A 25,265-nucleotide genomic window follows, 5' to 3' on the forward strand; every position below is an offset into this window, starting at 1 on the left:
GCCCCGCCCGCCGCCGCCGCCGCGCTGTCCGTTGCCATGGTTCCCGCAACCCGGAAGTGCCGGGGCCTGGGGGGTTGAGGCCCAGAGCTCAGCCCCGGCCCTCGCCCCCTGCCCCGCGGTGCCCCCCGCTTCCCTGCAGCCCCTTGAGGTCTCCTCGCCACCCTCCTGCCATGGCCCGAAATGCAGGCGAGGCGGCTGCGGAGGGGGAGCTGGTAAGGAGCGGGCGGTGGGGAGGAGGAGGAGGAGTGCCCGGACTTGTCTCAGCCTGGCCCCAGAAACGCTCCCGCCATCCCGTGGGATCGGGGTGATGCGTGGAGCCCACTCGGGGTCGCCAAGGCCTACGAGGTGGTGGCTGCAAGAGGGGGGAGGCAGCTTCGGGGCCTCTCCAGCCCTGGCGGCTCTGGGTTCTGCCCAAGGATGGTGTCGGTCTTACCGTTCATTTCCCTCCCTCTCTAGAGCTTCACGGAGGTTTTGAGGCCCCTTGCTGGGAGCCACCATGTTCTTTGTTGTCTGTGGGAGGTGGCCTTTGTTGGGCTGTTTTGCAAGAGGACTGCGAAGGTTTCCAAGGATTTGGGTGGTTTTCTTCCTGCACGTTTATGTCCCGGTGAATGTTTTGTTGTTTACCATCTCCTATCGAGGCTTTCTCTGCTTCTCTGATGTGATGGAGATCTCTTAGAGTGATAAAAAGCCCTTAAAATAAGAAAAATTATCAGTGTGCTGCAAGGAACATTGCCTCAGGAAATTAAAAGCTATATGGGATGGTGTGTGCAGTGTATACCAGCTTGCTGTCAGCCAGCACTAGGAGCTGTTTTATTTGCTCAGAAGCTCCTGTTTTGTGAGCCAGGGTTCTCAAAAATATTTTTCTCCCTGCCCTGCCTCCTACAGAGTCAGCATCTGTCCAGAGAATGGTGCTGCAGCTGTGAGCACCATGGGGTCAGCAGCAAAGGAAAATGTTCTTTCTGTGAGGACAGTGTGTAATCAGATCATTTAAAAGTGAAGTGGAAATTTGCTTTCTGCTGTGGGTATGCTTGTGTTTGAGAAGGAGGGAAACTTACCTACTCAATATGAGGAAAAAACAAACCATTTTCAATTTCTTGGTGTGGGTTTTCTTCCCTCAGTGTCATCACTTCTCCCATTGTGTTTACTGAATGTTATAGCACAGCAGGGGTCGGATCAAGCGAGGAAGGGGACAGAGAAACTATTTGGTGCTCTTTTACTGGTGGAGAAATTAATACAGAACCAGCACTTTGGAAGATGGGACACTGAAGGTTCAGCTGTTTTAATGCTGTGCACTGAAGTGTGTAAGTTGCTGGGCCTTGAGTCTGAAGTGACTTATACTACATCACACAGAACATTTGGGTTAGAGCACATGGTGCTGGGCTTCAACACATTTGCCATCTGAATGTACTGCACCCAAACTTAATTGTGACAGGAACAGGATTTAATGGTTTTCTGGATATGTATTATAACTACTTAGTAGCAAATGTCACAGTTAATGTCTCTCTTTCCCAGGGAGATGACAGCCTGTCTGTGATAAGATGTGAATCTGACACAGAAATGGTGAGTTTTATTCATGGTGAATGCCTGTAGAGGCCTCTCAGCTTGTTCTTGCACACACTTCATCCTTGGGATGCCTCCTGGTCAGCATGACACCCTTCAGAGAGGAGAGCTGACAATGTTCTTCCAATGCAGTCTGATTGAAAAACCTCCTCTTAATTCCAGATGTAATTTGGGGTTCTAAATGGCCAACAGTGGAGGCTGCAGATGATGTTTGGCTTCATTCTATCAAGTTACTGGTTACTGTGTAACCCTTCCACAGAGTTTTAATGGAACTGAAGAAGTCTGTAGCTAAAGGATTCTACAGATCAGCTCATCTTGAATTTGCTGTTAGTATTTCATAACAATGAAAAGATCTTAGTGTTCTGAGTATGAATAGTCTATTTTTTTATCTATAGCATAAAACCACCTTAATTCTGGTGATGATTGCTGTGGCCAAGTCTGCATATACTTAATGATACTATTTTTCTTTTCTACGTGGAAGATTTTATGCTGTTAGAACAAGTGCTCTTCATACAAAATAGAGCCTGAAGCCAATTCTGATATTATATGTTGAAATCTTTGAAGAGTGGGACATTTTAAATAAATAACAAATTCTTTTTCTCTTCCAGAAGGTAAAGAAAAAAATTTTTCACAAGCCTCCAAAGTCACCAAGTAAGTGCTCCAAATTTTTCCTTCTGCTTCCATTATTGGAGAACAAGATAGATTTGTGGGACACAAGAACAGAAGGACTTACTTGCAACAACATCTTATTATTCTCTTTGGAATTATTCACTGGTGTGTGCAGAGTACATCTGAGATATGTTCTGTCTCCTGTGAAGTTAGACTTCTATAGGCCAAATATTAAAGCTTATGGGTTAGTTGTAATTCTTGGTTCTCCAGCATAAACTACTTCCTTCTCATGCTATCTCTTCTAAAGCAGTTGCATCAGACCAGTTCTGTTCTTTGATTACTTTGATTAGTGGATGAGTAGGTACAGAGTTGCTCCTCTCTGTTTATCCACAGATAAACAGGTTTGGTTTTTTTCCTTCATAAGACAGTTTTGTACCTATTTACTGAATGTATGTATTTGCTATCCAAACTGTGCATGCAAACATTTCTACATATACTGAGTCATATTATTGTCACTGTGCTTCTTTCTAAGCCTGTTCATCTTTTGGAATTGGATTTTTTTCTGTATCATAATTTTTTTTAAGGTGAATGTCCCATTGTTCCATATAAGCCAGTACACAGTATGCTGTTAATTTCTACTTTTCTAAGTAATAGGGCTGTGTATGAAGCAAAAAACAGAAAGAACTTTGGTCAACTTGAGCTTTTATGGCAACAGTCAGATCTTGTCTTCTGTTTTAGAGTCTCCTTACAGCTCTAGCACACAACTGTATCCCAAAAAAGCTTCAGTTTGGAGAGCTCTGCAGGGAACAGGCAGTGCACGTCTTGAGAGTGCAGCTGGGAAAAACCCAAGGCAGATGTGGCTGGGATCACTGAAACAAGGTATTAGTATAGAAGCTTTATTTGCACGTGTGGATAAAATTCAGTGTTGTGGACAGCTTAAAATATAAAATCTTAAAAAATAGATTTGTATTTGATTATAGGCTATGTAGGAAGTCATTTCACATTTATTTGTGTGGTTGGAATTATCTGGTCTTCAGCATTGGAATTTATCGAGGGAATAATTAACAGCATCTGGACCTTTCTATGTTGCATTTTCTCAGAGGAAATCCACAAATTTAACTCACAATTATCCCTGATTTTTGCACTTTTGTTCCATTTTTGTTGGCAGGAATGAGCCATCCTCTGAAATCAGATGTTGACATGGGGCATATGCAAACTAACATTTTTAGTAGCACTCCAGAATACTTGAAGGAAGCTCTAGGAATGAAGAAACCAAAACATTCTCGTTCTTCTAGCAATGGTAAAATATCTAATAGTGTGGTAGATTAATGATCTTTTTTCCCCATAAAACCACACCTTGCTTAAGATCTTAGTTTTGGTAAAGCAAGAACCCTTTCAGTATGAAAAACCCTGTATGAAAAGACATATGTCAAAATATGATCCATGAGATATTTTTTGAGGCTTCCAAATTGGATAAGGCAGGGGTCTCCAAAATGTGTTTTGGGGTTTTTTTGAGCAATGAATCACTATTAGCTTTCAGAACTTTTTCCAAATTGCCATGCAATTGCAGCTGAAAACTTTGCAAATATGGTTCAATGGGCCAGCTGTAGACAATTTATTGTGACTTTGCAAAACATACTTTAGGAACTATTGATGGAAACCATCTGCTTGCCTGAAATTCTATGTAATTGGCTCCTTTTACTTATTCTCTAGAAAGTATTTTATCATGTCATGGTGATATTAAAATCAATCGAGTTTTATGAGAAGAACAGAATTTAAAATTTTTATCCTGCTTTTCTTAAAGAAGAACTGTAAACTTAAAAATCCCACTGTTGTTTAAAATCACAGCTATATTGTTGCTGGTAATACAGTATGTGGCAACTTTAAAAGATGATAGACTTTTAGGTATAAATAGAAAAATGTATTCTGGGCATCTTTTGGAAGTCTTTTGTAAATGAATGATTTGTTGGTTTGAGAAGATTGCAGTCTTCTGTGAAGTGTATATCTTTCATGAGATTAATATTTTAATCTAGAACCAGAGAGAGGTAATTAATAGACTTTTGCAGAATCCTGGTAGAAGTTTCATACAGGCTTCATTTCTAAAATTAGTTTACTTGCTGATATTTCTTCTAAAAAAACCATAAAATTGCACCCACCTTGTTTCTCATTTGGTGGTGTTATAGATATTTTCCTTTAACTGTAAAATTTCTGCTTAGTGAAAAGGGCCTCTTTCAGATCTGCTTATTTTACATACTTTTTCTGTAGGCTACATTCCTGGCACTCCTGACTACAAAGAAAAAGAAGATATGTATGATGAAATTATAGAACTAAAAAAGGTACAGTCTCTCTGATACTTGCATAGAAAGTTACTTTCCCTCCATCCACTTCCAGAGGTCCAGGCCTTGTTGGTTCAGAATCCTTTGGTTTCTACAACTGGGATATCCACCAAATTTTTTTGCATTTTTAATGTAAGGATAAACTAAAGTTGTGTCTGTTTAGGGCAATATCATTGTTCTTATGGTATGATAGATACTTCTGAGTTCTGGATGTGGAGGCCTTGAAGTATACTCAGTCCTGAACCCCAGCCAGGCCCCAGCTGGATGATGAAAAGGTTCATTGCATTTGGGTTTTGTCACTCCACCTGTTTGTTTGGGTTTTTTTAACATTATTTTCCTGCTGGCTGTTACCCATCCCATTTCAACAATTTCTCTGTTCTGTTTAGCCCAGTGTATGAAAGATGAGGACTGGGCATGTTGAGCTCTAGGGGTGCCTACAGACAAATATCTTGGCTGTTGTGCATCATTTGTCTGAAGTTTACTTTCTCTTAAACCTTTTCCTTTTGCCTTTGTCCTGTCACTCCCTTACCTGTCAGCCCTGGTCTCCTTTTTTTTTTTTTTTTTTTTCTTTCTCCTTTTGTGTCGTAATCACTATCATGGTTAATGACCTCAAAACACATTTCCATGTGAAAACTCAGTGTTTCTGAAACATCCTTGTGCTTTTTCTTCCCTCTTTTAGACAATACAAGCTCAAAAAAATGAGGGGCATCGAATGAAAACGAAGCTCCGTCGACTAGAAGAAGAGAACAATAGAAAGGATAAACAGATTGAGCAGCTGTTGGATCCTTCCAGGGTGACTGTTTCTTATGGGGATAAAAATGGGTCAAAAGAAAGCTGAGCAGAGTGATTTGTCTTCTCCTTGTCTCTCTGTTGTGTACTGATGATGTAGAATCAATATGATGAGAGGTGGTGGGTTGGTTGGTTGGTTGGTTGGTTGGTTGGTTGGTGTGAAGGGCTTTGTTTTGTGTATCTCAGCTCACCAGTCCAGCTCAGTTCAAAGGAAGATCATGCCATGCTGTGCAGTTAAAAATACGTTTGTTAAATAAATTTAACTTCTGAAGGTAAAATTAAAATCTCTCTGTAGAGACCCACTTTCTGAATATTTTTAGTAAGAGTAATAGAGGAATAGAAGTCACCACACTTATATGGTGATTGTCCCATGATCTGAACCAGGAGGCAAAAGATGACCCTTATTGGTAGAACCACAAGGCTCAGAAGCATTTAGGGTCATGGTTAGAACACCTGCATTTCACTGAATTCCTGTGGCTGTCATTTTTTGTGTGCAGATCTACATCTTGTGAGGAGCATGCTAATATAAAACAATGAGCATAGGGACTTCAGAACTTGAGCTGTTGGACTGTGAAATGACTGCAGAGATGAATGGGCTAGAAAATTCTGTGGAAAGAGCCAGCAGTAGAATAAAGTAGCAAGGTTGGTCACTTGCTTTGTCTGTCTTACATTGCAGGGCTCTGAGCTGGCACGAGCTTTGTCAGAAAAGAAGACTGATAATGGATGGGTAATATTTTCTTCCTTAACTTTGGCTTTAATTTTTCCTGCTTTCCTTTCAGCCAAGCTGAAACACTATTGATTTTTTTTAAATTTAGTAAGAAAGAATAAAAAGGGAATCATGGAACCATTTTTCCTCTAGTCAGATAACAAACCAGTAACAAAGATCTGAAATAAGCATTATTTTAGGGTCCCTTCTTTGTCATTGTCATGAGTCTGTTTAGGTTGCATTCTCCCTTCTTTTGCTACTTGGAATTGAGCAGGATTATGGGCATAGTTGTTTTTATTTAATGATTGCATATAAATACTGTTAAGCTGGTTATGTTACTGCAGATACAAGTTAGGAATCTGAATTTATTGGTGTTTGTCACAGAGCAGCAGACGTGTATGTTTGATTTACATATATTCTAGGACTTATGAACTCTTTGTTCTTTTTGTAGGTGGTCAGTGGGTTAAAGCAGAAGATTTTCAAGCTAGAACAAGAGTGCAAGGAGAAAGACAACACTATTAAGTATGACCTGGGGAGAGGGGGGGGCAGAGGCTGCTATTGGATAAGATAATAAAGGAAACCTGAAATCCATGTTGGTTTTCATCCATATTTTTCTTTTCCTTAAAAAGCTTTAATGAACTCAGGCAATATATGGGCAATTATAAACCTCACACCCAAAAATTATAAACCAATAGGTATATCAGTGTCTTTTATGGTATTCCTGAATTGTTTTGGGTTTTTTTTGTTTTGCATTATTTTCAGCAAATTCCAAGCTGACATGAAGACCACTGATTTGGAAGACATGAGGCTAGCTATGGAAACCTACTATGAAGAGGTACATTTGACATGTCCTTCAATGTGCATACAGGAGAGGAAGTCCTTCAGTTCTTGTGTCAAAGCATAAATGAAATGTTTAAGATAAGTTTCTTAACTTATCTTCTTTCTTATAGCTCAGTTGCACCTGTCATTGAAGTCAAATTTTCCTAGATACACTCATAGCTCTAAATATATTGACTGAAAGACATTTTCCCTTCCATAAGTTGATTGTGTTAGCCAAAAAGCAGAAATAAAGAAACCAATGTACATCCACGAGTGTCTAGATAAAAGCCAGTATAACAATAGCCTGATTTTCAATGGTATCATTGCCCCTGCTCCTACTTGAGAGTCTTGTCCTGTTTTTCACCTAATGGACAAATGTGTGTCAGCTTCCACTGCAAACTCCTTCATGGAATCTGTTTCATATTTCACAGGTTCATCGTCTCCAACTCCTCCTGGCAAAATCTGAGACTATGAGGAAAAAGTATGTTTAATTCTTTTGAGGCAAATGTTTGTGTATACCTGTTTGATACATCACTCATACTGTAACTGATGGAAAACAACTGTATGGGAACAGTTTATTTTGTCATTTACATTGCTGGATTTACATTTTTGTACTGCTTTGGTTGGCTCCACAGCCTTGATATATGTCTTAGTCATGTTTTTTTTATTTTCTTCTAGCTAGAACATTTTGTGGATATGGAAAAAATACTTGACCTATTTTAAAAGTACTTGAAATTTCTGAAAATTTATCTCTGTTAAAAAAAAAAATCTTATCTTCCCACATAATCACACTTATTTGAACATGACTGGTGATTGAAGCAAGCTCACTAGGTGTTTGGCATTTTAATCTCGAGTCAGTTTTGCATCTTACTTTAGGGTGTATGATGCAAAGAAGGTATTTTGGAATAAATTTTCCTGTGGTACTGAGAGAGAGATCTGCAGGTCAGGGTAGCTTTTGTGAGATGTCCATGAATGGTGGCACTAATAGGACATGGTCAGAGAAGTTTGGACACTGGTGTCCAAGTTTGTATGTGGTGGTGAGGGTAAGCAGTCTGCAGAGGAAATAAAAATCAAAGAACAAGGTCAAAAGACAAAGCTCCAGTAAGAGGGAAAAGTAAAAGCACCTATGGAAGTGAATGTTATTTAAGATGAGGGTATCAGATTCTTATGGGATAGGAAAATTTGTCACCACACCACTTCAAAATAGTTTGCCCTCCTAGTGTTAAGTACAGGCAACTATCTTAATTGTGGGTGTGATTAGATTGATAGAAACATGAGAAATCTTTATGGGTCATTATTCACTGTCTCTTGTGGATTGAAAACTGCTATTTACTTTGTCACTGTTTAAAAAATCTCTCAGTTCAGGCATGCAGTGACCAACCTCCAGAGCCATCACACCTCATTTATTTACAGGTGAAAATTAATGATCAGGTCTCTTCCTGGTCCACATTTATTCATAGCTTCAAAACCCAGTGGTCATGGCAGTCTCTGTTGTGTGACTGTCAGTCTCTTGCTTGAGAGGCAGAGCACTGAAATTACACATGATGTTGAAGGTCAGGACCCTGACGCATAGAAGGAGTTATAGGAGAATGTTGCTTTCATTATGCTTGCCTGTGTTATTTCTGGCTGAAAAGAATAGCATTTAGCTCCTCTTTTTCAGTGTTAAGGCTGAAATATGATTATTTATATGTGAAGCTGTAGTATACAAGTGTAACTAGAGACTGGGCAACCCTTCAAGTCCTCAGAGTGGTCTGCAGTTCTTTTGTTTAGGTTTTGATGACCCTAAAGTGATGGCAGTCAGTGATACAGTTATGAATTTTATAATTTCTGTCACTTCTCATTTTGCTGGTGTGCTAAGTTTTGGTTTTCGTTTGGTTTTTTTTTTTCCTGTATATGACAGCTGTGTACATAGTCATCTATGACATCTAGACACTTTATTTGTGTGTTTTTATGGCTTCATTTGCTTTTAATTTCCAAAAGGTAGATTAGGTAGATTAAATTCAGCTTTCCACTCTGATATGCTAATTGTAGACTGTCTCCCCCTTTACCTTGTAATTATTCCAGAAGATGGGAAGTGAGATTACTTCACAAATTATTCTGTAATTGTCACTGGCAGTGACATTTCTCCAAAAGTAGGTCTGTCAGTTAATTCAGACATTGGTTTCCAGAATTATTTTTTTTTCTCATAACAGTAAAGAACAAGTATTTCTTGTCACTAGAAATCTGTTTTGTAAACAAACTATACAGCTTTGCTCATCTGGAAGCTGAGGCTTCTTCCCCCTTTACTAGAACAATTTAAAAGGCAAAATGACTGTAATACATTTAAAACAGTGTTAACATGTAACAGGCTTTCCCTTTTCTAATGCCTTTTATTCCCATCACATTGGTGTTAGCAGTATTCTTCAAATCTGTTTTCAAGTCTTTCATTGATTGAAACTCATCTTAAATGAGGACATTTCTCTGGGGTTTGCTTTCACAGGAATAGTTTCTTTTGCATTAGAGTAGCATACAGTTATTTGAAAATACACTTGTGTGTTGGAGTTGTTTGACTGCTATTTCATCTAGCCTTCTCTTTCCCAATCTCAGTCTGTTTGTTAAGTGAAAGAAAGCAATTCAGAGCACACAGGGTAGCTTTCCATGCTGAATAGTTTTTTGGAGGAGTCTCTCAATTGGCTGAAAATAAGTGGTTTTAAATCAGCATTCCACAGAGCAGTGGGTAGAGCATTATAAGGTTGGTTAAAAAAAGTAGTAGAAAACCAAATAAGTAAAACTCAGATAAGCACCCTTATTTATACATTAATGAAGCAGTCGGAGAGAAAGTAAAAGTAATAAATGAATTTCCTAAGTTTCTGAGTATCTTCTTTCTTAGAGGCAAATTAAAACAATTGTGAAAGTGTTTAGCAAGATGGGCTTTGCATGGTTGCTTCCTCAAGTAAAAATGTTGAGAAACACTACTGAAGGAAACTGAGGCAATTATTTTAGTTAGCTGACTTGAATAGTGAGCCTGTTCCACTGTTATTAATGACGCTTCTTTGTTCTCTGCTTTTGAGTTAATTTTCTGGTTTTGACCCTGTTTCCAAGTACAGAGGGCAGAGATACCCAAAAACGACTGAAGGCATTGAGTGCTGCTGTCCTGAGACTATCCAGGAATATCAAGGAGTTGCAGAATGAGAATCAGAGGCTGAAAGAAGACCTAGATCAAGTACTGAGAAGTTCTTCTTCCAACAAAAGAAAAAGTATGTGCCAAAAAACTCTGGTCTCTTTTGAAAGACTCTTTGCACTCTTTGCATTTGTTTGCCAGTCCCGATTGTTTGGACTTTTGGGACCCCATTCAGCAATACGGGCAAATGGCCGCTTAGGGCTGGCAGATTCAAGGTTGGAGGTAAAATGGAAACCCGTAGGGCGATTGTTGGTGGTGCTGTGGGTAGGGTTCCATGTGAGGGTTAAGGCCAGCCAAAGTTTGGTCTCTTTTGCCAGACGACTTTCAACAAGACAAGAGAGCATGATCTTAAGTTGTGCCAGGGGAAGTTTATGTTAGATATTGGAAAGAATTTCTTTACAGAGAGGGTGATCAGACATTGGAATGGGCTGCCCAGGGAAGTAGTGGATTCTCCCTCTCTGGAGATATTTAAAAAGAGACTGGATGTGGCACTCAGTGCCATGGTCTAGCAACCGCAACGGTGGTTCAAGGGTCAGACTCGATGATCTCTGAGGTCCCTTCCAACCCAGCCAATTCTATGATTCTATGATTCTATGAAAATTAGTGAACATGTGGCAGAGGTTTTAGGTACGTTTGAAAGATGTATTTGAGAGCAGGACCCTACAAAGGTAAAAATACGTGAGTAATTACAAAGGTTGAGGTGTAGGAGGGTCAAAGGTTGGAATGAGAAACTCCTTACAGGAATCTCTCTTTGACTTCTGAATATGCTCTTCCAGTCCTGTTCTTGGTTTCAATTATTATTATCCCTGAGAATTCTGGACTGAAACTACTTGAAGATTTAATGTTTTAATGTAATAATATAAAACTTTCCGTTGTTGAAAATTCATTAACATGAATGGTTTATATTGATTTCTAAGCTAACTCTGGTAGAAGTCAGATATTTCAACACCAGTTGCATTTTTTCATTGGTGCACATTTAAAATCAGGGTTCAGAGGTCTTTAGACTGTCTTTCTACATGGACAGAAGTTTCAAAAAGCAAGAACAGTGTTGGCTCACTGATAGTCTCATATTTAAAGCATTCTTGTTGTCTTTAGATTACAGTGAGTGGAGCAGACCAAGGCTGGTGAGGCGGATTTTAGAACTAGAAAAAGTAAGTTATCATAATGCTGTGGCCATCATACCTGTCCTGCAGCAGAAAATGCAGAACTTCTGCTTGTGGCATGCAGTCCTTTGTGCATTCTGGCTCAAATGTGTACAACTGATGTCTGTACCATGTGCCCTTCCTCCTTTTTTTTTCTTGTTATATGTAGATGCACATTTTAAAAATATCTTCCACTTGATCTTTTCTCATGACCTAAATAAAATAATTTTATGTTAAATTTATTGTATCCTTTTTTCTTTTGTACTTTTTGTGTATTTTATCCTCTTTAGAAGGTGTGTGCCATGGAGAACACCAAGGTATCACCAGGAGACAGTGAACCATACCAATTACTTGCTGTGTCATCATCACCTTCCACAGACCCAGATCATCCAGCTTCTCAACAGACTGACCGTGTGGAGGAATGTCATCACCTCCAAAGGCTAGTGAAGAAACTAAGCAGTGATAGGAAGGCACTTCAGAATCTCCTACTTAATAAAGAGTAAGAGGAACTTTTGTCTCAGATGTTGTCCTTTTGTATGTGTGAATTATTTAATTACTTCCTATCATGTTTTGAACCAACGTAAGAAGTTTTTCCATGTTTTCAGCAAGCAAATGAGTTTAGAAGTTCCCTTCAGCTTTTATTTTAAAAGCTTCATGTAGTCCAACTAGTGTTGTAAAATTACATTGCAGGGAAAAAACATTAGCGTACTTTTTTTTTGCTAACCACTTTGCTTGCTTTGAAGAGTTATATGTCACATTATTCAGCACTTATTTCAAATATTTCACTGTAAAAATTTGTTTTTCAACGTTTTGTCCTGATCTACCACTTTGTCCCTTTAAGCCTTCTGCCATGTGATGCATTGTAACTTCTTTTCTCCCCAGTAAGCAATTGATTTGCAATTTGTGTTGCTTGGACTCCTTTGGTGTGTGAGTGCATAAGGGCAGGCAGGTTAATCTGATCATGAGCAGAGATGTGCACACAGCTGTGGATTGTGGATAAGTCATTCTTCCCCCTGCATCCCCTCACCTCTGAACAAAAATATACAGTGAGAGCACCCAAAGAGGTCTTTTGCTTCTGAACAATGTGTGCTTGCAGTTTGTTTTTTTAAAAAGAAAAATAGACCATTTCTTTACAAGTTTTAGAAAGCCTATTTAATTTAGAAGTTTAAATTTTAAAAAAAACCCAAATGCTTTGAGTTACGAATGTCTTAAAATATTGCTTAGATTTTCTTACACCTTTGTAGATTAGATATCAAGCAATTGCTGCAGGCTAAGGCTGAAGTGGAGCTGGAACTGAAGAAGTGGCAGAATAAGATGGAAGAAAAGAGTACAGAAGAGCAGAATTTAAGGTGTTGTATATTGTATTAGAACCTTTCAGAACCAAAAAAATAATTGTTAAAATATAATTCTCTTTTGAAGTGGCTCAAAATCTATGGGAATCCATCTGAACTGCAGGGATCTGGGAATGTATTTAAACAGAACTGTTCTGAGAACTGTTACTGCATCTGAGGGGATGCAGGAAGTTACTAGGGGAAGAATTGTATAGGGTGGTTTTATAGGAAGTGGAAGACTAAGGAGTATAGTAAAATAAGAATTAAATGGTAATAAAAATTAATAAGATTAATGTGGAAAAAAATCTGCCCTGTTGGACTTGGAGACTTATTTTTCTTTTTCTGAGAAAAACCTGCAGTACCTTTACCTAAGCCTATCCTTCTATACCATTGCCAGTATATCCTTCCATTTCCTTCATGTATTATGTAACTGTTGATAATAACCCTGTGCAAGGGGGGACAAAAAAGAGTTATTTCATTACTGCTGTGGAAGAAGAGTCTTTGACTGAAAATTATGAAACTAGAGCAGATCTGGATGCAATAATAATGGTATCAATGGAAACACTAACCTTGGGACTTGTTAATTTTAACACAAGGTAGTGCTATCACAGCTTGAGAATGGATGTTACGTGTCTATTGCTGTAAGAATACTTCAACCTTTAAAAAAAGAAAAGCAACCAAATCTTATGAAGTAGATTCAATATTTTCAGAACAGCAACAATGGAAAATTTGTAGCAATCAATATATTTGCTTTTCCAACCACAGTGAGGACATCCAGAATCTGACACACAAAGTAGGGAAATTGGAGTCAAAATTGGAAGAAGAGAAGAGACAAATAGCAGAAGATACAATGGAAAAGCTTAATAAGGTAAAGGCATATTTTTTTGGCTGGGGGTTTGTTTTTCTTCTTTGCCATCTAACTAATATATTGCAAACTGAGCTGGTAGTTGTGTCTTTTTGGAGAGGCAGAAATGCTGAATGGTCTTTAATTCCCAGCTGATGTTGTTTCAGTAATTACCATTGCAGCTTGGGGGTTTGCTTCAGCTGATGTCTTAGTGATTATCTGCCCCACCATCACATTTTCTTTTTCAGTGGAATACTGCAAAAATCCTGGGCTTCTAAATGCTTGTGGAGTGTCCTTACTTTCTAAGGAAAAAAAAAAAAAGGATATTTATGATACTGCTTATATCATCTAATATCTGAACCCATTAGCCAATTTCAGTCAAATTTTATAGAGGGGAGGAGGTTTTGTAGGAGTTAACAGGTAAAGGATGGAGAGAGAGGTAAATGTGCTCATTGGCAGACTAGCAACAGACAAAAAAAAAATCTTTTCAATTATTTTTATGCTGGTCGGGTGGTCACATGTGCTGTCAGAAAATATTCAACGGTTTTTCTTTTTGGATGGAAGCTGAGTAGTTTTTACTGGGAAGGCTTAGAGAAGGTAGAGCATTAATCATAATGAAAATTGAAGGTTTTCTTAATTACACTGCTGATGAGACATCATGTTTGAATAAAGAGTTAAGGAAGATGGCAATACAATAAAATAAACCTTTATTACCTTAGAATTGAACTTAGACAGGCTGGAGAGTTGGGCAGAGAGAAACATGATGAAATTCAACAAGGGGAAGTGTAGAGTTTTGCATTTGGGGAAGAACAACACGATGTCCCAGTATAGGTTGGGGGCTGACCTGCTGGAGAGCAGTGTAGGTGAAAGAGACCTGGGGGGCCTGGTAGGCAAGAGGATGACCATGAGCCAGCAATGTGCCCTTGTGGCCAAGAAGGCCAATGGCATCCTGGGGTGCATTAGAAAGGGTGTGGTTAGTAGGTCAAGAGAGGTTCTCCTCCCCCTCTATTCTGCATTGGTGAGGCCGCACCTGGAGTATTGTGTCCAGTTCTGGGCCCCTCAGTTCAAGAAGGACAGGGAAGTGCTTGAAAGAGTCCAGCGCAGAGCTACTAAGATGATTAAGGGAGTGGAGCATCTCCCTTATGAGGAAAGGCTGAGGGAGCTGGGGCTCTTTAGTTTGGAGAAAAGGAGACTGAGGGGTGACCTCATCAATGTTTTCAAATATGTAAGGGGTGAGTGTCAGGGAGATGGAGTTAGGCTCTTCTCAGTGGTGACCAGTGATAGGACAAGGGGTAATGGGTGTAAATTGGAGCACAGGAGGTTCAAGTTGAATATTCGAAAAAATTTTTTTACTGTAAGGGTGACAGAGCCCTGGAACAGGCTGCCCAGGGGGGTCGTGGAGTCTCCTTCACTGGAGACATTCAAAACCCGCCTGGACACGTTCCTATGCGAAGTGCTCTAGGTGGCCCTGCTCTGGCAGGGGGGGTTGGACTAGATGATCTTTCAAGGTCCCTTCCAACCCCAAGGATTCTATGATTCTATGATTCTATGATTGAGGTGTTCATAACCCCTTCTTTCTGGATTTTCTGGTATCTAGTAAATATATTTGTGCTTCTGTTAACCACTTACAATCTTAAATAGGGCTCTGTAATCAGTTGAGGATTTTTTTTAAGAAATATGACTGAACTTGACACATTTACAATCTTCCATCCCTCTGCCAAATGTTGTTGTAACTGGCCAGTAGAGATGACTGGGTACTGATAGACATCATGTTAATTTCATTTCACTAAAAACTAGTTGAAAGTTATTACTGGAATTTTGATCACTTCTACTTAAAAATAAATAGACCTGACATACAGATAGTAAAAACCAGGAATAAAAATGTCCACTATCCAGAGGGTGCTGGATTTTGGTATACTATCCAGTTCTTTAGATTCTTTTCTGAGTGTTATAGGCTGATAGATGCTAGATGGTGGTTTTTAAGACTCAAGTTATTTGGTATTCAAAACAGCCAACAAACAGCTCCTTTTTTCCTCTGCAGACTATATATATTCTTGGCCAGTAACCATCCATTTATTGAAATGTTCTCATTATTTGTAATTATCACTACGTTCCTACCAGTTTTTCATTTTAATAGTAGGTTGTCATTTTTAATATAACATGATCCATTTGCTAAACTTAAGCCTATAACTCAGTGTTTTTAGGTTATAAATAAATCTTTTTCACAGAATCAGGGTTTTTTCCAGAGTCTTAGTCCTCTACTTAGAATTTTACATCAACAAATTAAATTCATCTTTTAAAACTGCAGTAAACTTTTGTTTGGCAAGTGAGGTATGACAAGTAGTGTGGGGTGATCAAAAGGCTAAGATGATGAGAGGTGGAATCTGCAGCTACACCTAAGAAGATATAAGTGGAACAAAATATTGTTTTGTTCTTTGCTTCTTTCTTTTGGCTCTAATTAATTTCTTCAAGATATAATGGTAAAATTATGCCAATTTACACAAGGTCTTAATTTTGTTGGTGTCATATGATGGCCAACTCAGTAAGCTTAAGCAGATGATTATGGGGCCACAGTTGCCAGGATGAGATGTCAGAGAGCTCCCCAGTTAATTAATGCAAGTCTTTCCTGGAGAAGAATGGTATCCTGACATCTGTTCTCTGTGTCACTAACATACAAACCACTTCTGATCAACAAAGCACTGTTGGAGCTTCCATTGTTTTAGGAATGAGTAGAAAAATAAGAGTATGTATAAAGGAAAATATTTCAATTCCCATGCTCTGCTGACAGCTAAGATGGGGACAGGAATGTGTTTTGCTGTTAGCAGTCATCTAGATGATGAGTTTGAACATGAGCTTTATTCAGAAATGAGAGTTTCCTCTTCACCATCCTTCCAGCCTCCAGGCAGGATGAATATTTAACAGCTCTGATGCTGCTTTTTCTGAGTCATTTGTAACCTGTTTGCCTCGCAGAGTTCCAACTTAAGTTTTTAGTTTACTAAGTTAGATTTTCCTTTGCAGTCTTCACTAGTCTGCATGGTTAAAGGCAAAGAAGATCAGAGGAAGGAACAAGCAGCCAAAATCATCCAGAGACAGTGGAGGACATACCAAAACAAGGTGAGATTCTCCTATCAGGGAGCAGTGAGGATGTCCCCTTCTGAATCTTGCTCTTGTTATAGCATCTATACCTTCAGTTCTTCCTAGTACCATTCTTTACCTCCATCTTCTCTTCCACTGCTTTTTTCAAGTCCTCTCTGCTGCTTTTTTTTGCCTTTGCTCCCTAGAATCCTGTTGTTTCTGCTGTGACATATCCAGTTTCTGCATATCCAGTTAAATTGCCCTTGAAGGAAACTTCCAAACAGTACAAGAAGTTTTGTGAACTGAGTTACACTTAACTAGGACAAAATTATCTAGAAAAAAAAAGCATGAACCTTAAATTTTATTTTACAGGCAGCAAAATAATGTTGTCTTTTCCATGTACAAGACATGTTATGAAGTGGGCCTTTTAAATGCTTTGTAGGAAACTAAGGACAAAAGAACTAACCACACATCTTTCAAAGACAAAAAGCTTTTTGGTTTTTTTTTCCTGCAGTTTGGGTTTTCAGGGGGAGGTGGAACAGGTATTTCTGAGAGTTTTAATTGTTGGTGAAAACTTGGATAATCTTTGTCAAATTAAACTTGTACTTATTTGTGGCCTTAACTTTAGCATTTTTCATTTCAGAAGAAAGAAATTGCTCTGGATGAGGTGAGTGTGTTTGTGAGACCCAATGAAACAGTTAAACAATTTTAATTTGTAGCAAAGCACAAACAAATAACTTTTTTATATTTATAGAGGCTTTATTGTAATAAGTGTAACTACTGTACCAAAATCATGTTTGTTGTTCAGGAGAGCTGATGATCTACCCTCTGACATCCTGGGGTTTTTTTTGGTACATCTTGTCAAAGCCTTGTCTTTGGTCTCAAATTTTCTGTGCTTTGTACCTCTTGCAAGATAAATGTTTATGAAAATTTTGAACAAAATTTGCTACAAGTACATGGAAGTTTTTCTATATTAGATCATTTTAATAATGCTTTCATTTTCACTACAAGGAGTCTTAAAGATTTGAAGTAGGAAGTTAAAGCTTTTGCTAAGAAAAAATATTTCGGAGTATTATGAAGAAATAGACTTTGACAAACTTGTCACTTTTTGATAAATGTTTTGCACAAAGGTTTTGATTAAACCATTTTTTCCAAATAGCACAATGTAGCATCCTACATTCATTTCTTCCAGAACATTAAAAATCCTACTTTCAGAAATTAGAATGAATTCTAACCATGAGATACAAAGATATTGGTTTATGTCCAGATGCTTTTTGTTGATTAAAATCCAGTAAAATCTGAGTAGAGAGAAAAGACTCATGATTTGGCTGGTGTTGGCACCTAGGACGTGGCTGCATGGATGCTTCCCAGATTGAATTTAAACCATGGATGTGTGTGTCTCTGAGTTGGTACAGATTGGGCATTCTCTGGATTGAAGCAGAAAACCTGTGAAGTAATGGGGACATCTCTGTATCCCTTAAAGATCAGAAAATGTCAAGATATCAGAGAGTGTCCATTGCACGGGCAAAAGTTATTTTCCCCATGTGCCTCTCCCCTCTAGACTTCTCTTTTAATTTATAGTTGCTATCTCTGAAGGGAGCTAACATCTACTTATTTTTTTCCATGCTAGGCAGTTGTTATGCTTTAGGCAGCCTTCAGAGGACATTTAGCTGGACAGAAACTGTTACTGAGTAACAGGAGACATGACACAAAATCGCACAACAAGGTAATTGTTAGGGCCACTGGGTTCCCAGGCACCCTGTTATGTTCAGTTTACTGTGTGAAGTACTGAACTTCCAGACTTAATTCTCTGAATCACCTGGTGATGTTGCTTCAGTGTAAAGGTTTGGCAGCACTACTGTAATTCCTGAAAGATATTGAGTTCATTCCTTAGCCTTCCTTTCCATCTTCTATAGTTCTATAACTTCTTTGCCTTGTGGACTGTAACCACATCTCTTTTTTTTCTAGCTCTCCTGTCAGCTAATACCATACCCTTTAACTCTTTAATTCAGACTGCTATGAAAAACTTTACTTGCTCTCAAATATTCTCTGAATCATTGTAGTGATAGACAAGCTTCTGTCATTCAAGTTCAGGAATAAAAATCTAGAAAGCATCTTTGATTGTATTAAACAATAATGGAATCTAACCTGGCGTGCTCAACCAAAGACTTGTAGTGTCCTCTGTCACATCAGTCTCCCTCCAGCTGGCATTTGATGTTTCTGGACATCCTTTGGAGCTTTAGCAGGCCAAAGTTAAGTTGTTCGTCTCATTGCACTTTACATACATTTTTACTTCAGTAATCCAGCCCATTGTAATAGGATGAAATACTTTTCTTTGGTACAAGCAGGAGCTATACCCATCATGAAGGTTGCCTTACAGCTTCAACTTCAAAAGGTTTCATTCCTGGAAAATAAATGAACATTCCTTACATGTGTCTGCCCTTTCATTGGTTAAATACAGATGCTTCAAAGCTTGCATGGTAATGGGATTTGAACTTCCTGCTGAATTAGTCTTGTGGCACCTGAAAGATGGCAGACCAAAAGATGAGGACATTTGCTACCACTTCCACAGCCAGGAGTAAAATTGTGAAAGTTTCTCTCAAGCTTCTGTGTAATCTCTTAAAGGTCAGTTTTCGTTAATCTGATTGCTTTTCAGATCTCCTGCATGTCTCCTGTGTCAAACTCCTTGAGCTTATCTTCTGATTGTAAGGAGAAAGATGAGATAGTGACATTTATCCAGTCCATTTTCCGGGCTCACTTAGCACGTACAGTACCACTTGAGGAGAGGTAAGTGGAAAAAAAAAGATATTTCTGCAACATGCAGTAGCACAATTGTTTTTGTTACAGGAGAGAGGTCGTATCTTGTAGAATTTTAGTGTGGGTTCCTTGGCAGAGGAGAACAAGGGAGAGTTTGCTTGTGAGAAAATACAAAGGTTATGCAACTGAAGAGGTTGAACAGTCTTCCCATATCCTGTTCCATGTCCTCTTTCATAGCAGTGAGGAAAAGTAAAGTAAAATAATTCCTCTTTAGAAAAGGAAAAGAAAACATTACAGTTGCTATTGAACTGATTGCTAGTACACTCACTTAATGTAAGTGAATCTGAAGCCCTAATATGTAAAAGTTAAGGGTTCTATGGAGGAGGAACAGGGAAGAGCTAGAATACCATCTGGTATACAGTCTATACAGTCTGAGTGACTTAGCTCAATAAGTACACAGCAGTTTGCTTGCTGCTTAGGTTTGTGGTGGTTCTGTCTTGAAAAATACTTCCTTTCTCTGTGGGGCTTACTGCTCCAAAAGTCTTTAGTATTGGCTGCCATGGTTACAAGGAGAGTTCCATACCTGTCACCTCACGTAAGTGTCTTGAGTTCAGTTCTGCAGGTGACAATCTTATGTCACGTGGAAACATAAGAAACTTTTCTGCATACTCTCTGAAGACAAACTGCAGTTCCTCTCCTGTGCCTCATGCTCTGCAGTCTGTCTTTTTGCAGGCACTCTGTGTCCAGTGCACCAAGTGAGAGAGCAGATTCTGCAGTTTACATTACAGAAAAGAAACCAGTCCCAGCAGCACTCCAGAGACCTTCTTCAACCTTCACCTCATCTCCTCCTGGTAATCTCATTTTATTCTGTGCTCAAAAGTGTGTGAGTTTTGAGTGGGTGCACACTCAATTTTATGAAGAACATCTGCACATGCACACAGATGTGCAAATGCATACTTACGCTCTATGTGTGTCTTCTTTCAGTTTGATGTCATGTTGCTTTTACTGGCAAGTGCAGTCTCTTACATAAAAAAAAAAAGCCTTAACACTATCAGTACCAGTTTCCCCACCAGTTTCCCCTCTATCACAACTGTGGTTTGGAAGGTCTCCCTCTAGGGGCAGTGGTAACTACTCAAGGACATGATATTCCCCTGTGTTGCTCTCTGCTTCCTTTTCAATCCTCCCCAGCCCTGTGGCTGCAGTGTGGTACTTTCCACTACGTTTTGGGCCTGAAGCCATAGACAAGCTGAGAACATTTTCACCATCCTGACTTAGTTTCTGAAAGGGGACAGACATCTGGTAAAAAGAAACATTCTAGTCAGCCATGTGTGTTTAGTCACGTTTTTCAGCAGTCTGCAGTTGCTGCAAGTAAAGAGAAAATTAGGTCCTGGATAACTTTGCCAACTAGTACTACTATACTGCAAACTGGGAAAATGTCTGTCTTTTTAATGGCTTTTAAACCATTTGGTTTCCTTGAATTCTTCATTGCTGCTTGTGAGAAGATGGAGTTAAAGCCAAAGAGGCTTTTAAGAGGATGTTAGAAGTACAGAATAGGAAAGGCAAACCAATGATGCAGATAAGACAGCCTTAGACATGCAGCTTCAAAGGAGTTAAAAACAAATTGAGAAAGTTGGTTCTATCCAGAGTGGGATATTTTAGGCTTTTAGGGACCAGCTGGAGAAAAAAGAGCAAATTTGAGAGTGGCCTCAGAAACATTGACTTGTTCTTTTTTTTTTGTCAGTGAAAAGCTGACAGTCCCTGCAGATTTGCTCAGAACCAGAGCATGCTGTAAGCAGCTGAGGCTGCTTCTCTGAGATATGAGATGGGGAGCAAGCCAGATTTGCAAGGGTTGTGAATTCAAGTCACCCTTCAGTGAAGGAAAATTTGTTAAAGAAACTTTACTGTATTCCATATTGAGTAGCACATTCTGCTTTGTGAGGGAGTAGGTATTACTTGCTTCTGAGTTAGTGTTTCGAGTGATTTTGGTTATGTCTAGTGACAGTACCCCAAAAATCATGCTGCTGCATCCTGTTTTGCCCGGGCTCTTCTGCAGTAGTCATTCTTGGTGTGCTTAGTCTAAACCCAGAGTAAGTCAGTTGTGAAATTCTACCTAGAGAGAAAGAAGCACTGTTAAAGAAAATGCTTTTCCTTCTTAAGAAGTGCTTCTAGGGCCCCAAAAAGTGTTGATGATGAAGCTAGTTAGGTAAATGCAATAGTATGACTGGCACTGTCTAGTTATGGAGTCTTCAAAGTGAACTTTTCTTGTGCTTCTGTAGCTGCACAACTGCTGGAGAAAGACTGTCTGTCCTGAGCAGCTCTGTGAAGTCTTAGCTCTTGGTGCATTGAAAGGTTTAACCAAACTCTCCCAAGAGACAAATTGGGAAAACCTACAAAGGAAGAAGAGCATGCTGGTATAATGAAGAAATCTGACTCCTTGGCAATCTGTTTGGTTATAGTAGGTTCTTTGCCATTTGAATTCATGTAGCTTAAATAGGTTGAAAAAAGGTTGAAGTTAACTGAAAATCCAGCATCTGTTGTGCCTGGGCTCATGGCTGAGGTAAAAATCCACTAGCAAAATGTTTCTGTATGTAATATGTTTCATTGGTCATCCTGCAGCTTGAGAAGTACATGAGGCAGGGAGCTTGTTCAACAGCTGCATGATTTAAAGCAATCAAATTCCTTTAGCTTTAAATCATGCAGCTGTTGAACAAGCTCTTGCTTTATATGTCCCAAGTCCAAACTTGCATTTTGTGACCTCTAGATCTTGCAGTGATACTAAACCTTCAGAGAAAGAATATGTTGCAATAAGTCACTTAATTTCACTGGCCTTTTGGCATTATTTTGAGAGGAACAGTAAAAATAAAAATGTGTTTTAAAAACCCTTATGTATATGCTAGAATAAATTTATATAATCCTGGGCTAGCATTGCAGAATTTTAATTCTTTTTTTTTTTTTTTGCTTTAGGTTAGAGATCTCTTGTGTTTATAGGAAAAAAAATGTTACAAAAGTGGTGTAGCATTCAGTGCTGCTTTGCTTGTCTTTGAAATGTGGGCAGTACTTGGAGGTTTGTAAAGCCAATTCTGCTGCTTCCCATGAAATGGAACAGATAATAACAACTCACTCTGTGAAACTCAGCATTTTGTTTCCTTCTGTCAGAGGAGTGGCAGGAAGGAAGATTATGTTCTGTACATATACCCCAATCTTGAATAAAGGCAACATTTCTCTCTGCTTATCAGTAGCCACTCTGGATAAAACTGTTAAATTATTCTGAGGCTGTTTTGAAACCATTTACATACAACCCTTAAGTTTAATCAGTGCTTACCCCTTCACAAGCACAAAGATGAAGTTGTCACTCTGAAGTATATTAAACTGAAGATGAGGACAAGAAAATCTCAGACATCAAAAGCAGAATATAATCAAGAGTGATTTGGATAATATTAAGTAATTTCATATATAATATCTGTTTATGGTTGTGTCTTCTGGTTACCATACCTGGAAAGTTACGGTACCTAGATACAATACCATACTTCAGGAACTTCTCTTTCCTCTTCTTTATCTCCAGTAATACTGCATCATAAATCTTCCTGAAAAACTCTTACATTGCTTGTTGTCTGATGCAGAGGAGTATTTTACTTAACTAGAGAGTCATGTGTTTCTCTGCTTCTGTAGGCTGAGGTTGATGTCATGGCCTCCCTGCATTTCTCCCTTCCATTCACAGGCTCTCTGTCTGTCATTTTTTTTCTATTTCTGGGCTGGTTGTGGTCCCCTTTCTTTATTCCACATTCCAGTTGCTGTGTATGCCTCCTCTTCCATACCAGGAGAGTTTTTTTCCTGTGGCAAGAACCACTTGTTCAAGTATGAGGCTCATGGCATGTCTGTTCTTTTCCCCAATTCACATTTTCTCTTTTCCCTCTGTTTCCCTTCCATTTCAGTGTCAAAATCAGTGCATGGCTTCTAACTTGTCTGCTTCCTCTTCCTACCACAGGTTTTCCTGATTTGTTTTCTTCTCTGGGAGACAGTGTTCTTTGGAAAAACTGGAAAATCAGTGAAGCTGAAGGGAGAATATTGTGCTAAAAGTATTGACAGCTGAGAGGACAGGTGTTAATAACTGACATAATTCAGTTCATAGAGCTCCTGCAGAGGGGATACAAGGTGGTTCTGCTCATCAGAGGGTGACGTTGGGGGCCTTGTACGTATCCATTGTACCCCTCTGCTTTTCCAGTGTTTACTGGAATCATTAGGGTTCTGTTTGTTCATGCCCTGAACATTTCTTCCAGTGTTGGAATCAATGAGATGCATCAACTGATGAGATGAAATCAACCATGTATCCAGGCAAACAGGAAAGAAGCAAAAGGGAAGGGAAAAAAAATGAAAAGGAAACCATTTTTATTGTCATTAAGCAAGGTAGTCCAGCATATGAGCAATATTTTTGTTATTTTAGAAATACAAGAATGAAAGACAGTCATTGACAGCTTTCATCCTTTTTTTTCCTCACAGATTTGCATTTCCTCTATAACTGCCTGAAGCTGTCATTATGACCTTTCTGCTTAGCTTAAGCTTAATTGGGTCAATTTTTCCTTTTTCTGGCCATCTAATCAATATTTACTTTTATGACCTGAGATGGCTTCAGTATGGAATTGCTTTATGGTGTGTAACCACTTGCAAAGATTTAAAGACAATAAGACAAATCATGCATGGTCAGTATGTCAACTCAACACTTGCCATGCATGTTTTTTCATTAAAGAGGAACAGGAATAGTTATATGCATAAAAAGATAGACCAGAGTTCTTTGTAACTCTAGGTAGTTCTGGAAATTGAGTGGCTCAGGGAATATTCCACTTCTCACAAGGGTTTGGTTTTGTCAGTGTTTATTGATGACCTTGTTTCCTTTTAATTATTGCAGCCAGGTCCTCTGAGAAGCAATCCCAGCCTCCTCTCCCTCTGTCTGTGGATGAAGCTCACTCAGATGATTCAGATGATATTGTCATTGTCTCTCCATTGTTGCAGATGAAGAAAAACTACACCCACTTTTAAGTTTTGGTAACAGGCTCTGGTTCTCTTGAATTATTCAACGTAAAACTATTTCTACCAAGATACAGCATATCAAAGATGAAAAAAGGGGGAGTATTAGCCCTTCTAATGACTTTATGTGGACTTTATGGCTAAAAGGCACTGACTGTTAGCTTTATCCACCTTGCATGCTGAGAGTTTGGATTTAAAAACTAAAGCAAAACACTTCAATATTTTGTCTCACAATGAACATTATAAATTCAATTGCCAAATTTAGATGAAAGCAATAAATCCTTATGTTATTTCCCATCAGAGGTCTGTTTCAGGTAGATTAAAATAATTCATTTAATCAGAAAGTGGTTAGTGGCATGGCTCCTATTTTCATCTTGTGTATGTGAAGGGAAACAGTTTGTATTTGTTACCAGGTCCTCTCTATTTAAAAATTTTACTCTGATATATTTCAGTATCTTTTTTGTTTATTTTTATACTGAGCATTTACAGTCTGTGCAGACCTTGTGAAGGCTTTTAGAAAGCCATTTCTTTGTCATAAGGCTATTCTAGGCCTACTGTATCAGCAGGGTTCTCTTATTTATTGCCTTCTCCAAGTGTGCTTGCTATATGTCTTGCACTATTTTCTATTTGAAATGTCCAGTCACATAATCAGTTTTTTTATGTTTATCAGAGAAGGTGCATAACAGCAGGAGTGTTCTGTGGAGGATACCCTTGTGACTGCTTTTTCTGCTTCTGTAAATATGAGTGGATTACACAGGGTCATCTCTAATATGGGAAAATATTTGACATAGGTGGTAAGTTGCTTCATGTCCTCTTTTAGCTTATGTCCCTTGAAACATGTCCTATGTCACTGAAACTTTTACCTAAATTGCTCACACACAGAGCACTAAGGGGTTTTAAGTCTAACATTGCTTTGCTGCTGCTCTCTTCTTAGTACTACCTTTGCTGGTGCATATTTTTTTATATATATATAAATATCAATATACTGTGAGTGCCCCAGTAAATTCAGTCCCAGGCTGGGAGAGGGGTGACAATATGCAGCCATCCTCTGGGAAAGAGCATTTCAGGTTGTCTGCCGGAAAGCATCAGCACTCTGCTCTGGTCTGAGAGACATG

General features: G+C 38.8%; 1 protein-coding gene across 1 annotated transcript; it reads left to right on the forward strand.

Moving 5' to 3' along the window:
- Positions 1-49: 49 nt before the first annotated feature.
- On the forward strand, positions 50-24,443 carry IQCE (IQ motif containing E). The gene is given in 22 exon segments (XM_030460083.1): positions 50-212; positions 1,513-1,560; positions 2,169-2,211; positions 2,908-3,048; positions 3,338-3,469; positions 4,435-4,505; positions 5,185-5,298; positions 5,971-6,021; positions 6,452-6,522; positions 6,763-6,835; positions 7,251-7,300; positions 9,901-10,055; positions 11,075-11,130; positions 11,412-11,620; positions 12,366-12,470; positions 13,218-13,320; positions 16,315-16,410; positions 17,015-17,038; positions 18,002-18,097; positions 19,028-19,158; positions 19,861-19,979; positions 24,032-24,443. Coding segments are annotated over 22 exon segments (2,061 nt in total). The 5' UTR covers positions 50-170; the 3' UTR covers positions 24,163-24,443.
- The last annotated feature ends 822 nt before the right edge of the window (positions 24,444-25,265 follow it).

The sequence above is a fragment of the Calypte anna genome, chromosome 14 (assembly GCF_003957555.1).
Source record: "Calypte anna isolate BGI_N300 chromosome 14, bCalAnn1_v1.p, whole genome shotgun sequence".
NCBI classification, from domain to species: domain Eukaryota; kingdom Metazoa; phylum Chordata; class Aves; order Apodiformes; family Trochilidae; genus Calypte; species Calypte anna.